Raw genomic sequence first — 19648 nt, forward strand, 5'->3', positions numbered from 1 at the left:
AAACCTTTTCTGCATGCTTTGCTATTTGGCAAGTTACATTAAAAATAAACGGCAATAACAATAGGAATTAAAATTATTGGCAGCTCCAAAATTGGGAATCGCATGTTACAGAGAGTAGTAATGCAGATTTCCTCTTGTGTTGCTAGAGGAACAGATCTGGTATTTATGTTTTGCCTCTAGGTGGCAAATGTGTACCATGTCTAGAAAGCAAGTACATGATCTTTATTTGTAAATTCAGAGTGAGATGTATTAGAATGAATAGCTTCCTGCTCTTGAAAAAGTATGTTTATTTTAGAATACTTAATCTCACAGGATTGAGAGAGGAGGAAGGCTTCCAAGGAGGCAAATAAAAGAGTGTTTATAGGTTGGTGTTTTTTTTCTAGCATTGATGCTTACTCTCCCTTTGGCAGGAGCATGAGAATGCTGAGGTGGCATGCCGTTAATAAGGACTAACTGACATCAGTGTATCTAATAAAAGTGTAATGGTTTTAAAGAGGGCACACCCTGACAAAGCCAACTTCACACTTATTTAGATTCAGTCACAGCTTGGTTGAAACAATACTTTTTGTCCTGGAATGAATTTGCCCTTTTTAAGTAGCTCATTCATATTTGTTCAAAAAAAGGTCAAAACTGCAAATAAGTTTAGTAAATGAATACACTCTTTAACTGATGGTTCTCAAAAAACCATCACAGTTAGTTAGTCAACATTGACTTGATGTTTTGAGCAAGATACTGGGGACCTAGAAGGAATCTTTTAATACCACTTGATTCATTCATCGGAAGTCTGGGAAAATGTAAAATTACTGCTAGAAAAACTTGCAGATTACTCAAAACATAGGTAAGATAAGTGCTAGAATGTAGTATGTGGCTCTGGTTTCCAGCTGCATAATTTCATTCTATTCAGTTTCACTAAGCCATTCATGTAGTAATGGTAAAATGGACATTATAATATGATATCTCATTACTTCAGAGGAGTGTTGTGAAAATAATTCCCTTGAGTTTTGTGAGGCATACTCATTCTATTGCCAGTGTAGAAAAACCCACAAGGTTATGGGGAACTCTGTCTTCAGTAGCATATCTGGATGTGATGCATTACTGTTACTGTGTGTGGCTGACCTGGCTTTATACAAGTAACAAGACAGGGGAAGTATTAAGGAACCTCCCACTGACTACATCTGTATGAATTCTCTGAAGCCATGAGAGAAAAATCAAGATTTATCCTTTTGCAAAATGACAACTGGCAACTTCAGTAAATTTTTCAAGTGTGGTGTCAGTTTAGTATAATTACAAATAACAAGGGTTAGCATTTCACAGGATGTAGTGCTTTTCTTAGTTGGAAGTAAGATAGCTTCGTGCCTGAGCAGTTAAATGAGGAAATAAATGTGATTTACAGTACAGCTGGGATGTATAAAACTGGATCACGTGCTCTGTTGGGCTAAGCCGTCAGAGATTTTGCTGAAATTAAAGTGATATTTATTTGTGGGGGGAAAAACAAAACACACACACCCCAAAAAAACTTTCCCTTGGCCAGATCACACTGCAAGTATACACTGAGAATAAACACCTCCATTTAAATTATTGATTTAAGTTATTTCAGAGTTAAGCATTTTTACTCTCACTTGTGCTGATGAAAAAGCTTTTTTTTTCCTTCTTTTTTAAGAAAACTTAGCAAGGTTTGATAGCGGTGAAAATTTATATTTGAATTTAAGGTGGATGTCTGTTGTTTCTGAGAAAAGTTGGAAGTGTTCCATCTCAAAATTGACCTAAATTTAATTCCTGATGTAGATGTACAGTATGAGCTTAAATGAAGGATGGCTCTGCAGCTGAAGGAGGAGGGGAGGCATTGTCGTTTTAGATCAGTTGTAAAATTAATCTAATGACAGTTGTCTACTGGAGTTTGGTTTAAAAAAAAGGAGTATGTGTATTAGTGCGTTTTTTTTTTCCACTGATTAACTTAAAACTTCTGGAGCCATATGTACATTCTTAGGGGAAAGAAAGAAAGAAAAAAAATTAAGGCTAGCTAGCAAGCATGTAGTGTATTTCTTATTGAAACATATATGTTATACTTGAAAAATAAGTAAATGTTTAATGGCTATAGCAATCTTCGTGTTGCATGTTTTGATTTTTTTTTCTTTTATTCTCTACTAGGTACTACTTACAGTGTTGTGGAATTCCACAGGGCTCCATTTTGTCAACCTTACTTTGCAGCTTATGCTATGGGGACATGGAAAACAAATTGCTCTGTGGAGTACAGCAGGATGGGTAGGGATGCTTTGTTCTGTGCTCTGTTATAGTGAGGCATAATATTTTTGCTGAAGTTACATATTGTATTTCAAGGATTTCCAGCTCTCCAAGATAAGTGTGGTGCACACAAATATCTCTGCAGCTTCAGGGTCACTGTGGGTTTTTTTTGTGGGGAAATTTCTCTGTTTGTTGTAAGATTGGGAAGAAAAGGGCTGAAAATAAGCCTTCCTGGATCTGTGAGTAGAAGGCTTGTTCTTACAAAAAGCATGGTATTTAGGGAAGCTGTAAAGAGTGTGACAAGCTCTTCTTGCACATCAAAGCTTATGGTTCTCTCATACTCATTCCCACAACATCTATGGTCTTTTGTCCTGAAACAAGATGGGATGTTCATTACAGGCTTTCTGATGATTCAGGCTTCTCCCTGAGGGCTTTCCAATTCACCATCTGTAAATCTTAACATTATCAAGTTCACAGCTTTATTGCAGATTTTTTACAAGGCATGTTGGTGGTTCTTTGAAGCCCTGTGTGGCTCTTGGTACATCTTCTAAGTCTTTGTGCCCTGCTTGTGCTTGCTTCTTAGGAGCTTGACAGAAAGCTAGCCTGATAAAAGCTCTACCTCTTTATTAGGTGTAAAAACTCTGGGGCCCCTTTCACCTCTGTATGAACTGAGCCCCAGATGCATCCCAGATTAGGGTCTTTAGGCATGAGCTGGACCCTGAAGCTCACACATTTCCCTCCATTGCTGTGAATTCTGTCCTAAGAAAGAAAAAAGAAACTAAGAAATGTGTAGAGTACTCTAGATAAGTGCATCTATCTGGTGTCTCTCTTTGGGAGGCTCACCGAGTGATGGAAAGTCTCAGAATTTTAAACATTTTCCTGTACAAGTAGTAGAGTTCTTCCTATAGGCTTTAGGATGCTCTGATGATATGAGTTCAAACAGTTATCTTTTTCTTTCAAAGGGTGTTGTTTATACATACTGAAATTATGAAAGTGCTTTCAGAAGAATGCACTTTTTAATGTAGCAGCTGTTTTTAAATAAGGCAGATTTTTAGAATGTTACTTAGGTGTCTGTTGAATGATTTTGATAGTTTCATTTGGCCTTTAAGTCAAAAAAAATAACCTGGCTATAGATTTGGCTGGGCAAAGGTGCAGCTGATCTGATCATAGTGGTGGCAATGCTGCTCTCAAGAGAAGACTGGACAAGATCATCTCCAGAGATTCCTCTCTGATCTGCTAGGCAGGATTTATCAGAAAAATATGGGCATGCTTGGGGTCTGAATTCTGTTGAAAAAGACAATTCCAGCCTTTGCAGTGGTAAACGGTAGTGTGTTTTAAATTCAAGTCATAGCTTCACAAACAAGTTATTACATAGTAAATGAAGATACAGAGTTAGAGCACATCAGGAATCCACTATCTGCTTGTGTACCTGGTATTACACCACCTTTCCTTGCCTTGTGGATTAAGATACTGCATATTCTCCCTCGGAAAAGTGTAAAACCCTGTACCCAAGAAGCTACTGTGGAGTAGCTTGTGTGCTCTAAATTCCTGTCATATTTCATGTAGCCAGCCCCTTTGCTTTCTTCTTTTTATTTTGTTTTCCTTTATTTTTATGAAAGAAGCAGAACCGAGAATTTCTTCATGAGACTTGAATTGGAGATCATATTGGCCTCTACCTTCTTGTGAATTAAAATGGGCATGTTGTTGCTCTGAAAAGTATGACAAAAATTTGAAAGGATTACATATAAAAAAATCTAACATCAGTTTCTTCTTGATTACAGAGTCCTAATACGTCTCATTGATGACTTTTTGCTGGTTACGCCACATTTAATGCAGGCAAGAACTTTTCTAAGGTATGCTATTAAAGACACAGTCTTCAAAGTAATGAGCATTAACACCTTTTATGTCATTCTTTCATCTTTATACGTGCTTGAACATATAGGTATATTTGTTTTATGGGTTAATAATCAAGGGCTGTTTTGGAGTCCTTGTTGGTAGCCTGTGCCTTGGAATAATCCAAATAGCTACATTCTTGATGCCCAACTAACAATCTGTTGCAGCTCAGATGATGGGGGATTCCTGCTGAAGTTTAAATTAAGGACCTGGCTACTGACCTTGGTGGAGCTTCTAGCAGCAATTAGTCGTGCAGACTAACCAAAGCAGCTGACAGTTGTCTTTTCAGACCATTTTCCCTCAAATTTTTAAAAGTTACATTCTTAAAATGTTTCTATCGGGCAGGCATGCTGCTACCTTCTGTTCCCGGGGAAAGAATGCAACTTTTCTCTGATCCAATATTGCTAAGAATTTTCTGGTCATTAATATTCTGGGGTGAGTATTTGAAGATACTGATAGCATGGCAGCATGCAGCTCACACAGAAGTTTCCAAAGAGTAATTCTTCAGAGTGCTTCAAAACTACCTTCTTTTTTTTTTTTAATGTTGGTCCCCAAAAGAGGTTCCTGGTTATAGTGGATATGAATGTACAGTCAGTATCCAAGAGGAGTTCTGCTGATGCCAAAGCCAGTTTTAAGGATCTGAAGGAGAGGTTTTAAAAAAAAGCTTAGCATCTACAATGCAGTCAGTTACATGATGCTTTTCAGTAGTCAGAAAGATGCAGCTCTGTTGTGAGCCTGAAATCAGTTAAGCATATTTTGAACTACAAATTGTACTGAATAGTGGATAGTGTGCTTTGAAGACTTCATTTGTCCTCATTTCCTTATCAGAACAGAAAGATGTTTCTAGGGGTGTGCAGACTTAGAGCTCTGGAAACGATAAGTCAAACTAAGAGGCTGGGGATACCTCAAGCTATTAATCTCTATAACATCTTTTCAGCATAATGTCACTTGCAGTAGCATTGCAGATATTGTCCTACTTGCCCTTTGAAGTTATCAGCATCTTTGTTCTGTACCAGCTTCTGCACCAGCTGTGTTAATTTTCTGCAGAGAAGTTGCCTTTCTGTGCAAGTTTTCCAGAACAGCTTACAGATCCTATGAACTCACTGCCACAACGTCGTAACAGTTTTTTCTGATGTAGTATTAGAACGGGGGGTCTCAAGAAATTAATTCTGAGGAGACGGTGTTATGTCTATTACTCCCCAACAAGAAGAGCCTACCTCTTCCTTTCAGTCTTTAAAAGAATGAAGCCTGCACATGAATACATCGCCAAATAAGACAAACTGCAGCCTGTCCGTGAGATGACGCTGCTGATCCAATGTGTAGTAGGTAATCAGCAGGCGTTCTCTACTGAAAACATCCTTAGGGAAAACTTTGTGAAGAAAGGTCAAAACTTTTCTTCAGGGAAATGAGGTTTCTGTTATGTGGATTCTCCTTGTTTTCGTTAACTTTCAAAAACAATAACCCTTCTGTCTTCCAGTGATTTTGTCTCAGTGGTTTCTGTGAGTGTGGTTTATGCAGCTTGTCTCAAATATTACATGGCTTAAGTTCTAATTTGCATTAATTTGTAAAAGTTTTTGTCCATGATCCTCATATCCTTAAGCTTGCTTACTTAATGTATTTATTTACCTCTAATATCCTCAGTTTTGTTCAGCTGTGTTCCTTACCGTAAAGAGTTGGCTGTGGTTCGCTTTATCCTTTGATTCCTGTCCTTTTTTGCCAGGTCATATCTGTTGCGCAGCATGGTGGGGTTTTCTGTTTGCTTTTGCAGGAGGAGTTAGGCTAACTGTTTATATCTGTTTTAGGACTCTAGCAACAGGTATTCCTGAGTATGGCTTTTTAATAAACCCCAATAAGACAGTCGTGAATTTTCCTGTTGATGATATCCCAGGATGTTCCAAATTTAAACAGCTGCCAGATTGTCGTTTGATCCCGTGGTGTGGTTTGTTATTAGATGTACAGACACTTGAGGTTTACTGCGATTACTCCAGGTAAATAGAATTATGTACTCCAGTGTCAGCTTTACAGTCTGTTGTGCACAGTGGGAGAAGCACAAGGGTGTCTTGTGGATGGTGTAGTTGAATTAACTGCCAAATAGATTTTACAATTCTGTTTTTTATACCGAAATTTAAACATTTTATTTTGCTGTGCAGCCTGCTATTTTCTTCATTCCATCGTGGTGGAATATACATACCATTAACACCGTCGAATGCAGCACAGGTCGCTAGTGACCAGAGTCATACACTGTATGGTGGCTACATGGTTCAGAGAAAGTTCATTCAATCACCTTAGTTCAGCTTCTTTCACCGTTATGCACTGTATTGTACCTGATACCCTTACTACATTTATTGTTCTGAAATCGTTATTTTTATGTACCTTCCTTGAAGAAACATTAAGTATTACATGAACTACAGACTGGGATTAATTTTGTGTAGACTAGAGGGGCTAGTAATCCTTTCAACATAAGAAGTGTTCCCCCTGGTACATTTCAGATGGTAGTGTAGAGAAGTAATCTCTTTAAACTAGCAACCTTGGCTGTGTACACAGAGCAGTCTGAAATGGCATAGAACTTGTGATGGAACAATGTATCCTACTGAAAAGCTCTGTAGACCCTTTACATGGACTCCTAGAGATAGCATGAGGCGTTTGTTAAAGATTAACAAGAAAAAACTGTTTAAACTGAAGGATAATATTGCTGTGTTATTGACCCTATTTAATATAAACAGCCCACGCGTACATTTAAGTGGGAAATTAGAGGGAGGATTTTCATCACCAGCTTGGTGAAGTTCTTCAGTAGTCTTCCAAAACAGAAAAGCTTGGTCAGTTTAGGATATGAATGTATACAACATGATTTTCTGTAACAACAGAGGACTAAAATCAAGAGCCAAAGACACGTATTCATTAGCTGTGTTTCGAAAAGAAACAGTTTATGTTGATGAAGGCATTGGTGCTACTGGTCTGGGAGACGCTAATCTGAATCCTGAGGGTGTTTGTTACAAGGGCCGCCTTGCTTTTGATACGCTTGACATAAGTAACTGGAATTCCAGGGTGAACTGAGGTGGCTTCCAGCCTAAGCTCCTGCATCGCATGGATCACAGAGTATAGCCTGGTTGTTAATGGAGTCATTAATAATGATCTGGCTAGACAATGTGTTATAGAAATACATCCAGTTTGTGTTTAAGATTATTGGTTTGGGTTTTTTTTAGCAGGGTGAATTATTCAGCCCTGAGGTGCTGAAGTCATTCCTTAGCTAATAGCCTTAATGCCACAATGTCCAGTCTGTTTCTAAATTGAATTTAGTTACAGTCATCTTTTTAGCTATTGGCTCATTGATTAGCAGGCAACCTCTGTAACATAAGTTAAATGAGGCTTACTTTACAGAATTTAATTTAGGCTGTTAGCCCATGGAGTTTAACTACTTGTTTTCTTTTTTTTCTAGTTATACCCGTACTTCTATCAGATCAAGTCTTTCCTTCAATTCAAGTAGAACAGCTGGGAAAAACATGAGATACAAATTGATTACAGTCCTCAAACTGAAATGCCACTGTTTATTTCTTGATTTACAGGTGGGAACATGGAAATGGATGTTTGGAAATATTGTGATTAGTGGTAAAAAGCATTAAAACTGCTTTGAGTTCTAAAAAAGAGTTGATTTTGAGAGGTCGTACACATAACTTGGAAATGTTGACATCAACTAAAATTTGGGGTCTCAGCACCTTCCAGGCCTGTACCTTGACAACATTGTTACTTAGGTACATGATAGAAATCTTTGAAGTTTAGTATCAAATGTTTTTCTCTAGATCTCTAAGTCATCTTATGCTGTTGAACTTGAACAAATCATGACAGTAAAATATTCCTATAGCCCTCTTTCTGTTCTGTTCTAGATCAATAGTCTTAGAACAGTTTTCATTAACATCTACAAGATATTTTTACTTCAGGCTTACAGGTAGGTCACTCTTTTTTCAACAGTGAATCTGAATATTTCATTACTCTTTCTTGACACATGGAGGAGCTATGGATTATGAAAAAGTGTGCCATAAAAATGTGCATTGGTAAATGTCAGTAGTAAGTCACGTTATTCTTGTTTCAACACCATTCTTACGTAATATTATTAGATTCAGCGTATAGGATTATATTGATGCATGTGTTTAAGTGACACTTCACTAAATGGATTTTCATTTTTCTTTCTGGATATTGACAGCTGACCTCAAGAAAAGCTGCCTGCTTTGCTGCAGCGGGGTGACGAGAAGCCTTATCACTCATTAACCAGTTTATATTTAGAACTTTGTATCTATTAAAATTATATAGAACTTTGACCTATATAACTTTGCCATAAGAGAGGTTTCATTATACCAAGTTAATTGCAGTTTCTTAACTGCTGAAAATGACTTAATTGGTCCTTAGCTGGTAATAACTTGGTTTTTTTGTGAGCTGTTCTTGACCAGCAGAGGAAGTGAATGTTTTAAACAAGGATAAAGGGAAAGAAATCAAAACTGATAAGCAAACTGGGAGGAAATACTAATCTCCATGCATCAAAAACTTTGAATGGTTTGCAGCACCAAGTAATTGTTCATTTATTGTTTTAATGCAAAAAAGGTATAAGAGTTGCTTTCCTTCCAACAGAAATCGGGTGTTGCTCTTCTGCTAGGCTTATACTTGTTAGGAAGCAACATTTTAGTTTGTTCCTAAATTCAGCTTGGTCCACATTCACGCTGTATCATTCCTGTGTCCAAAAAGTGTAACTGGACTTGTCTAGTACAACACTGATATGTCAAACTCTTAAACTTTGTGTTGTGAGTGACTTACGGTTTTACTCTGATGTTGGACATGATTACTTAGTTACTTCTGTTTGCTTTTATGGTAGCACTCTAATCAAAGGTCTTTATGTTAGAGTACCTTTAAAGAAACTGTCCACCATGCTAACAGCATGTCAGGTTAATTCAGCCAGAGCTCTGTGATGCAGTGTGGTAATTATGTTTATCCTTTAAATAGTTTAAAATTTCAAAATTTCTTGAAGTTATTATGCTTATGCTGGGTTAATTTAATAAACAGGTATATACACTGTTGAGTAATTAAAAATCAGCATTGTAATTGTTGACTATATTGAGCATAAGCAGGATTATAATGCCAGAGTCTGGAAAAACAAACAAACCACTAAAAAAAAAACCAAACACAAAAAAGCCCCCAGCAGTTTTAAAATATGTCCAAACAGAGATATAAGGGAGCATAAAATACAGGTAATTTCCATAGAACTGGATTCCAAATAGACAAAAGAGTGGGAACCCTAGTCTGTGGAACGCTATGTCATTTGGAGATCTGTTTTCCTGAACAACAGAATTTGTTGTGGGATTGTGTTTTGTTTTGTTTTTTTCTTACTCGGACTCTGTCATGTGGGTGTTCTCTGGCTGCGTGGTCTGTGATCTGGAATTGGTGGGGATGCGTAGTTTAACTTCCCGTGCATGTAGGACAGTTGTCCTCAGAAGCGAATTCTGTTGCCAAAGCAGGTGCCTTCAAGATCTTTCAGCACAGAATGTACAAACAAACATCACATGTGTCTGACAGTCCAGGGATGTGTATATACAGGAGAGGTGTTTTATGCTAAGTGTTGGTATAGCTAAAGACTGTTGGGTGTTTTAAAATGTTGTATAGTGCCTCAGGTATGTAATACTAGTTTCACTTTAAATTGCAAATGACTTCTGATTAAATAGGCTGGTTTTGTGCACAGGTTCCACGCCTGTGTTCTGCAACTTCCCTTCAACCAGAAAGTTAGAAACAATCCTTATTTCTTCCTAAGGATCATCTCTGAAACGGCATCATGCTGCTATGGTATCCTGAAAGCAAAAAATGCAGGTATAGTATGTTAATGGCAATGAAGTACATGTTTGGGTTTGGGGTTTTTTTTTGGTGTATTTTTTTTTAAATAAACTGTCTTGAGTGTGCAGTCAGATCATGTCATTTTGAGATAAAATCAAGAATGAAAAATATGAAGTGCATGACAGGAATCACAGTGCATTTTTTATAAACTCAATTTCCTGAAGATACTAAAATGTTTCAGGTTTTAGTTTTCAGTCCTTTGCTGACATAGAAGGCTTCATTAACTACATCAGTTTTTAGTAAAAATATCTTGGAGTGGTTTTATAGGAAGAGAGGAGAGGTCAGGCATCTTAATGCTCATCTTTTTCAGTGACGTTATTTTCCTGTTCTGTCTCTAGGGGTTGCTTTAGGTAACAAAGGTGCATCTGGCGTGTTCCCTTCTGAGGCAGCAGAATGGCTCTGCTATCATGCCTTCACTGTCAAACTGTCAAACCACAAAGTTGTTTACAAATGCCTGCTTAAGCCCCTAAAAATCTGTAAGTGTTCGATTTTTTTTTACAGTTTGAAATATGGTTAATTGTAATAGAACTTGGAATCTAATGGATTTTTAAACTTTTCTTACCATAAAGAGTTGTTCTAAAATGTACATTAATGAGCTTTCTGATTTCAATGAGGTTTACTGAGTAGGCAAATTAAAATCGTATGTTTTTCAGCACTGTATGTTCCAGAGCCTTGTTCTTAGGGACAGCTAGTGATACTTAGCACTCAACAAGTTTGTACAGCTCACAAAGCTTAATGAGATTGGGTTAATCATATAAACATTCTCAGCAGGTTTAACTAAATGAAATATGAATGGTCAGTTTTCTGTTTTTAAAAAGCAGATTAACTGGCAACTAAATAAGTTCCTTCTGCAATGTAAACTCTTACTAAAAATAGCGTCACTGGGGTCACTTTGAAACAGAAGCACTTGCTGTGCTGCATATGCTGTATCGTAGTAGAGTTGTGTGGCAAATCTTGGACTCTTCTACTCAGTGAAAGAAGCTGCCTGTGTAGCTGGCCTCTGGGAGCTCGCTCTCTGACCAGTTGTGCGGTCTGTCCCCAGGTCAGCCACAGAAGTAATAGAATTTTCAGTTCTAAGATATTAAAAGTGAACAGCAGTAGGTGTTTCTGAAGCAGTCAGTACTGTTGAATTTAGCTGCCAGACTCTCAGCACTGACTCTGTAATTCACACTCTGAATGAGTCATTACTTGGGTGGTTTTATTATACAATACTGAGAAATTCTTCCGTCGGGTTCCAGAGCTGATGGTTGGGATTGCACCAGGCGTGTTCCTGACAGCTGTGCACTTTCTGTGTGGAGCAGAACTCCAGCAGCCTCTCCCAGAGAAGCTCCTTCTCTCAGAGTTACTCACCGACACCAGAACTGGGGGCACCATGTCTGATCGCTGCTGCTGAGAAGCCAGTTCTCTTCAGCCCTTCTAGAAGTACCAGGGGAAGCAGGCTGCCTCCAGGAAAGGAGGAGATGGCTGTTGCTTCACTTGGAATGGGCAGGAACTGAAGAACTGAGCAGAGAATGCAGTAGTCACACCCAGTAGAATAATAGCTTCTCTGGGAGCTGTGTCACTTCTCTAAGGTCCATATAGAGCGCATCTGAGTTTTCACCTCTAATGCTGAAGGTGTTGCTCTTGGGATGTTTGACTGGCAGCCACAATCCAAGCCAAAGCTCCCCTGTGCTTCTCTGTGCATGCTTTGCTGTTGAATCTGACAGTACGTTCAGGGTGGAGGTGCTGACCTGACTGAAAGCTGACAAGACCAGCTGACTACATATATATATATATATATTTATTTGCTTCCCATCTGCCTTTCTGCTTCCTTTAAGAGTTAGTTGAGGTTTTAAAACCCATCTCAAACTGGTTTTGGGAAGGAACTGAGAAGGCACCAGGGGCACCACCTAGGGGCTGAGCAGGAGGGAAGGTGAGGCATCAGTGTGCTGGTACTGTAAAGCTGTACAAAGACTCTTGTGATCTGTAGTAATAAGTCATAGGCATACCCTTGGTGTGAACGTGCATCATTATCTCCATGTCTCCAAGAACTCTGATAGTAGACAAAGGCTATTTCTCAGTCACCTGGTTGTACGTGGTGTTATTCTTTTCCAAAGCTAGTAAGATACTAAGTCTCCTGTCCTGAAAAAAACCACTAAAATGCATTTAAAGAGATGTTGATAGTTTTCTATTGTCTTAGAAGGTAGTTTTGTTTGGCCTGCACCAGCCTTTTTCCTGGGTGATGTCACTGTAATCAGAACATCATGCTGTAGAGAAGGTTACCACAGAGCTGAGCATTATGTAGATATAATGGAGCAAATTTTAAAACTGTATTTTAAGCTCTGTTTTGCTTCTGGAAATGAGGTAGCATGTGTGGATGTCACAGTAACTGTGGCGGGGAAGCCACTGGTTCTCAGGTGTGTTCCTGTACAGTTAGCTCAGTATCTCTATAGGGCACAGCAATCTGTAGCACAGAGATAACCAAGGCTGGTAATAGTGCCTGTGTTGACTGAACAACTACACTTTTTGTTGTAATTTTGGAGTTTGTATCAGCTGTTTAAAACCTGTTACCCCTGTAAGATCATGTTGTTGACAAGAATTGATATAAACTTATTTTTTTTTTCCTTGTCTCCCTGCACATGCCTTTCCATTACTCTCCATGGGAATAGATATCAGGCTGATAGGTTTTGGGGAGGAGGTTCTTCCCACTGTTCCAAAACCTGTTAAATATCAACATTAGGGACTTGTCAGTACTAGTTGTCCTCATTCTTCAGAGTTAAGTATTTAAAACATAGTTACTGTTTAACATCCCTCCTATTGTTACCAGTGGGGAAAGGAGCAAGAGTCTTTCCTTATCATGATAAGATATAAGTACATCATCTGTCTTCTTTCCAAATACAGAACACATGTTTATTGAGCAGTTCTGCCTTTCTGCACCATTGACAATTTTGCCAACTCTGTTTAGGTAACGGACTTAAACTGTTGCTAGGATTTTACATGTTCTTCCTAATCTTTGAAAAGTCATTTTTATCGTCTGTAGTTATGTTGACAATAGACTCGGGTGACCTTCTGTGTTTCAGAGCTGTTATGTTCTATTATAAAAATTTCATTCCTGATCTAAGCCTCATTTAGTCTCCAGAATTTTCCACTTAAGGGTGGCTTTCCAGTTAGCCTCTCTTCTCTTACAAGGAAACACAGTGGGGAGAATTGCTATTGCTTGGTATAGCAAAAGGTGCGTTTTCCACATGATTTTATTCTTTAAAATCTTTTTGTATATGTCAGTTCCAGGTATAGGCTATTTTGATGTCATATCTGAAAGTAGAGGGGGAAAGAAACAGTCTGGGAATCCCTTCCTGCTGTAGGTAAACATTAGCAACCAGATAAGGACCCATCCCTGGTCCTTTGCATTGTTTAAAATAGGGCCTTTCAAAGTAATCATGTTTTGACAGAAGGCCTTTTTTGGTGGATATAGTTGTGCAATGAATGGTCTTATACTTTTCAAAAAAACTTGAAAATTCTTAAATCCAAGCAGAGAAGTGTTACAAGGACATAGTAGGAGGAATGTGATCCTTGGTTTTCTTAGTTCGGCTAAAAATCATATGTTAAAATACTGATTTAAGAGTGGAAGAATAGTAGCATATTTTGTTATATTTTTTTTATCCCCATATTCCAGGTGTTCCAACTTTTAAATTGGATTCAGCTAGTATTGATTTTATTAGCATTTTCCCTAAAACACAATTGTTTGTTACTTGTAGCAGTAATTAATTGTTTCCGATATTTTGGTAGGTAAGATGCAGCTATTCAGGAAGATCCCAAAGGATACTATGGCGCTACTGAAGGCAGTGACAGAACCATCTCTTTGTCAAGATTTCAAAGCTATCCTGGACTAACTGACTGAGGTTTATTGCATAATTTTTCCAGGTTTTAAAATAAATGCTGTGTCTTTAGATGACTTTCTCTGTAGTTTATTTTGGTAGAGTGGACTGAAAGCAACTTCACTCAGATACCACACAAGGACCTAAAAAAAGCAATTTTGTTAATAGCTTCTTGTTTGTAGTTGCCTGTAAGTTCACAGGCTATTTGAAGTAATTGACTTGGTTTCCTTCAGTAAGTCATGTCGTCTTGATGAAGACATCATTGTACTATGTTCTGTACAAACAGATCTACTTTCTTGTTTCAGCGTGTTGTTTCTTCAACATGTTCTTTGCTTCTCTGTGCAGACTATTTTGTAATAAATTTTCTGGTTAATTGCAATAATGTGCGCTTGTCTCCAGTACCTTTATCTTACAGTAATCTTCAACTTCACACCCAGCTGGGTTACGTCCTGAAAGACAGTAACTTGCACAGGGCAAATGCATTTCATGGCACTACCTAGCAAGGTGTACAAGTTAGAGATTTTATGCTTTGGAGAGCACAACTAAGATATGCCAAAATTTCAATGCCAAAGCTGGGTTTGTTTAATACATGTTTTCTACATGTTGAACACTTGATACAGAATGATGGTGGTGCATTTATACCCACAAAACAAAAGTTCTTGATTAAATAATATACTGAGTAGATTACTCTTCTACCTGCATTTCCTGTTCTTTATTTAGGGTTAGCTTTGGCACAGTAATGTTGCTGCGGGTACTGTCTAGCCCTGGTGCTTGCGTGTGGTGCAGGGCTGAATTTTGCCTTGTGGCTGCTCTGACAAACCTGCCCATTTTGTTTTTTCTCTTCAACTTGTGTGTTGAATTTGCAATAGTCTAATTTAGAGCTATTTTATTAGGATTTTTCTGTCTCTGTTATCAGCTAAATAGCAGCTGCTGGGAGGTCTTATCAGAGTAGATGGAGGACATCTTGCTGGCGTGAAGCAGTGTAGGCAGTGTTGCTGGGTAGATGTTTTCAAGGGATGACAGACCACCATCACACAGGGATCAGTAACACAGCTCCTGGAAGCTGATCTGCAGTATTGCAGTCTGTCCATTAACACCACAGCTCAGTTCAAACTGTCAAACGTACAGTGTCTCATTCATACAGTTGGGTTTGTTTGGGATTTTTTTTTTGCTATGAAGTGGCACAGTTACAAATAAAATAAAAATAATGCCATAGAAGAATTTCTCCTACTAGAGTAGAGAACAGATGAAGAACAGCTCAGTTGCTCCCCAGCCAGCAGCTCAAACGTTTAAAAACCCCCATTCCCCTCAACGTTCTGCAGCGATAACGGTGTGGGGAAACACGATCATGGACACCATCGTACAAGAGAGGCCTGACTGTGCAGGAAGCTTTATTTTATTGGATCATGTGGCAGGAAGAGGCAGCGAGATGCTCCACCGAGGGCCGTGACAGGGATAAAACTTGAGCACTTGTAGAACTTCCTACTCTTTGGCTGGAGCTGTTCCTACATGTGGCCATTCACTCCTTACCTGGACTTTCTTCAGCTGTGCATTCCTTCCTACCTGCTTCTCTTCCCCTCTCCTGCTGTAGTAGTTGTGGGTGGTACAAATTTTCATTCTTTACCACTTACTGCACAGGCCCTGTGCATTTTGTGTGTCCTGTCGAGGCGGCCGTGCTGGTGGGCGGCAGTAGGGATGAACGCATGCTTACTTTGTCCTGGTGTTGTGCATGAACCTTCAGAGAAGGATGAGGCAGAGGAGCCCAGTCATCTCCTGAGAGCCAACGAGCGTTGCCTGTTATGAAAGAATGGTCTGGAAGAGGGGGTGGGCAACCTGAAAGGATACCTCACGAGCCAGGATCCTACAGCATAAATCCATTGGGGAGGAGTGGCCCCTGGGATGAGTGGGGGAGCCTTTCTGCAGTGAACAGCTGTCCCAAGGCAAACCCCCAGGGAGATCAAAAGAGCATCCTGGATAACTGGGGTAGAAAACTGGAGCAAGAACTGTGCTGAATTGGTCAGCTTTTCAGAACTTTGACTCTTTCATCTGTGCTGAGGCATACCTTGTTTTGTTTTGTATGTTTTAATGTTAAAGGCAGCGGTTTTTAATGTCTTTCAGCAGGGTCCCTAATAGAAAAGGATGGCGCTTTTCCACCTTAAGGCTCAGAACAACGGGTCCTGTTTCCAGCATCATTGCTTCGTTATGTGGCTTCCACTGGATGCCATTGGAGAATGCAGGGAATGTAAACTTCATTGACGGTTGGATTAGCCCATTTCTGCTCTGTTTCACAGTGGATACTGCCATAACAGAAACTGCCGACGTGGTCTCAGTTGAAGGTGTAATTTTGTAAAAACGCATAAAGGAACGCTTGCAATTCTGTGAGCCGATACTTGCCTTTCCCCATAACTGCTTGCTGAGTCATCAGTTTTAAACTGTAACTGCTGTTTTTGAAGGCTATTTGTGCACAGATGCAAATACAATGCAGAAATCACAAGAGAAGACGATCTAATTCAAGAATATCTTCCATTAAAGAAGGCAAGTGAAAATAAAGCTGAACCTAGTATGTGTTTTAGCAAATGGAGAATTTGGGAATCTAAAGAAGAGCTGGCAGTATGTACTAGAAACTTGTACTTACTTGCTGCTGCAGCTTATGACAGTTGGAAAAAAAATACTGTAAGCTTATACGTAAGGAATAGATTAATCATAGCAATGGCATAGATCTAGTGCTCTAAAATGAGATGCTTATACTGTTAGGAAGGCAGAAATATTCCATAAAGCTACTTCTGTAAGGAACTGTTCTAAAAGAAATAGTGTGATATATTATGGTGGTAAAATATTTTCCACTTAATTGGTAGCAAGGTAGTATATTAAACAGCGGTTTCTGAGGGAAAACGTTTGGGTGGATTGAGTAACTTGATTCTTTTAATATTTCCAGATTCTGCTTAGGAGTGTTCTGAACTTTTAACAGGGATTTTCAGCAATCACTGGAAAGCTGGGAAAACTGCAAAAGATTTGAGGGTTGGGGGGAAGGTTAAGACTGTCTCAGTGTTTAGGAGAAGTAGAGAGTTTGAGAGCCAAGCCATTCAGTGTAACTGCACTGTGCTACCTACGTTGCAAGTATTGCAAACCACTGTGCAAGTCAGTGCTGGAAGCTGTGTGGGGCAGAAGAATGATAGGGCTGAGAATTGTTTTTTAGTGTCTCTGAAGGACTGGAAGGGAGGAGTTGGACAGAAGCCCCTCTAGAGGTAACCGTGGCATCTGCATGCATCCATCAAACACATCCTTCTCCCCAGTTCTTCCTTTCGGGAGGGTATTACGGACTGTGAATCTCGGTTTGAGGTAGGTATTGAATTTTGCAATGTAGGGAGTTGTTGGTGATCCAGAAGGAACATACTTTTCTGTCTGCAGCTTTTCTCTATTTATTGTTTTATGATAATTTGGATGCTTCCTTATTTACAGTGCTGTTGCAATGGTCCTTCTGAGGCTTCATCCTTTAATAGGTACTTGAGCTCCTTGTCTTAGGGCTATGGACCTGCCTAAGGCTGAACATCACCATGCCTCTGTCTGTGTCCTTTATGGATCTACCCCCAAAGAATCCAGGCTGTCCTTACAGCCTAGATAATTCTAGAAAAGTCTTTGTCTGTCAGAATGGTATGAGTTCATAGAATAGTATGATAGCAAAGAAGAACTGATGGGATATGCTGATAAAAGATGAGGAGGAGAGAAAGCAGAAGTAGAAAGTGCTTAGTACGTAAGACACTGACACAGGTTCAGCTTCATGTCTGCATGCACATGGTTCCTCAAGTATCAAAGTCAGTCATGCTATTCAAGAGAAAAAAGTACCTATAAGATGCTGTGCTTCCTATGAGTAGGAAGGGGAAGATTGTAGCACTAATTTTACTGGAATGAGACTACAGTTCTGGCACAGGAATCTTAGTAGAGGTCACATCAGAAGTGCACTGAGAACAGAAAAGCAATGTTCCTGCAAGAGTTGCTCAACATATTTTCTACATACCTACTTCAGCTAAACAGCAACTTCAGCTAGCGTGTTTCCCTGCCGTGAGTTGTAGTTACTGGAGCTGAAAATTGTCTTCCCTCTGAGTACTGTCCTAGGTTGAACTGCGTGTCCAGTGACCCACGAAGTCTCCCTTCTGGTGAATGGGAAGGGGCAGCTCAAAAGTCAAGAAGTCTGTGTGCTATGACAGTGATTTGAGATAGACTTGAAAGCCTTGTATATGTAGTTTAATTCTTTTCTCAGATTGTGTCTGCATTAGTTGGATGTGTTTTTCTTTAAGAACAGATCTCTGACCAAATACTTACACCTGCTGCCTGTACTCTACCTATATGATTTTAACAAACATCCAGCTATCTGTAGTCAGAGGCATGAAGAGAGTGTACGCTTTAGTTAATTTAAAATTCTTATGTATTTACAGCTTTTATATGAATACATGCTCAAAACTGCAATTGGGTTTTTTTTGATTATTCATTCTTTACGGAAGCCTTATTTTCTCATAACCCTTCAAATTTCATTTGCAACAGGCAGAGTGGCAATTGAAATCTTTGGTGTCATTTTCAACAGCCTTTACAGTGCACAGCTGCAAAACATCAAGAAGTTTGCTTGGACCTCTGACTTGTGAGGTTTCTGCTAGCAGAAGCAGTGTTTCTGTGCTGGGGTACCTGCCCTGCTATTGACTTGCTGGGCTGGGACTGTTGGCAGGCTACCATGGGGAGTTGCTGGACATCATCACGCAGGTCATTGGCCAAGTCCATGGCTCTTGGAAATAAAAACGTGAAGTCCAGGCGCTTAACTCTTTTGCAGGTGATACCACTCATCCCACATAGTGGAAGGGCCAGGAGGCTCTGGCCTGGCAACTGCTGTGCACACAGACAGTTTACCCGTGCATTTCCTTCCAGCAGGCAGAGGCATGTTATGCTTTTGGTCCTCTCTGGTGGATCCGGTGTGACAGACTGGATGCCCGTGTTTCTAGTACCATCACTGCTCCAGGATAGTCTTACTGTCCAGGCTAGCTGCAGGACAGGAGGCTGCAGCAGCAGCTGTGTGAATGGGATACTAAATCTAAAAAAGAAAAAAAATATATCTCTCTTTACCCTGCTCTTTTCTTAAGCAGCAAGATAAAAATCATCTCCTCCTCCATCCCAGGCTTGCAGTTCCCCTTGTGCCCCTTTCAAGGAGTCAGGTAACTGCCTTTCCTCTGCAGAATTTGAGTTGGTCTCATTCATCTTCACTGTGTGGCCAAATCCCTGATACCCATTGTGAAGCCCTACTAGGGCACAGCCTGTCACAAGGCTAAATACTGAAATTGCCTCCATATTCCTTAACCTTCCTCTCTTTTCCTTGACTCTCCTAATTACTCAGCCTAAAGGCTTTGTCATACCTTATCTTCACATACTTGCCCTATATTTTTTCAGAGGTTGCTGGCTGCTCAAGTATCTCAGCAAAAGGAATCCTCATTTCCCATCACTGCAGAGTGACCAAGACAAGTACAGGAAAACCTGTTTTTAAGTAAAGATTAACTTCATTGCCATGTTGTTGTAAGGTAGCAGCTTACGGAGAGGCTTCCGTACATCCGAACTTGTATTACAGTGTTCAGTTACTGTGTTCAGTATGAGAAATTATGGGGAAAAAATAAGGGAAATTTGTTTTCACAGTATTTCCCACTACAATAAATTCTGGAATCTGCTAAGGTAAGAGATTTGTGCAAAATTAATAACTCAGGTTTACTTATTGTACATTCTTTTAGCTGCTGATGCTTTATTTTTTGCTCTTT

General features: G+C 39.4%; 1 protein-coding gene across 2 annotated transcripts in view; it reads left to right on the plus strand.

Annotated features, from left to right (window-relative positions):
- Positions 1 to 14198, plus strand: part of TERT (telomerase reverse transcriptase) — a 33905-nt gene extending 19707 nt beyond the window's left edge. For both annotated transcript variants that reach the window (XM_064443224.1, XM_064443225.1), the window contains 8 exons: positions 2149 to 2262; positions 4023 to 4094; positions 5937 to 6122; positions 7571 to 7697; positions 8016 to 8077; positions 9857 to 9981; positions 10344 to 10481; positions 13771 to 14198. In XM_064443224.1, the coding sequence (XP_064299294.1) occupies positions 2149 to 2262; positions 4023 to 4094; positions 5937 to 6122; positions 7571 to 7697; positions 8016 to 8077; positions 9857 to 9981; positions 10344 to 10481; positions 13771 to 13874 (928 nt within the window). In that variant the 3' untranslated portion in view covers positions 13875 to 14198. The remainder of the gene's footprint in view (positions 1 to 2148; positions 2263 to 4022; positions 4095 to 5936; positions 6123 to 7570; positions 7698 to 8015; positions 8078 to 9856; positions 9982 to 10343; positions 10482 to 13770) is intronic.
- Positions 14199 to 19648: the final 5450 nt, after the last annotated feature.

This window comes from Phalacrocorax carbo, chromosome 2 (genome assembly GCF_963921805.1).
Source record: "Phalacrocorax carbo chromosome 2, bPhaCar2.1, whole genome shotgun sequence".
In the NCBI taxonomy this organism is placed as follows: Eukaryota; Metazoa; Chordata; class Aves; order Suliformes; family Phalacrocoracidae; genus Phalacrocorax; species Phalacrocorax carbo.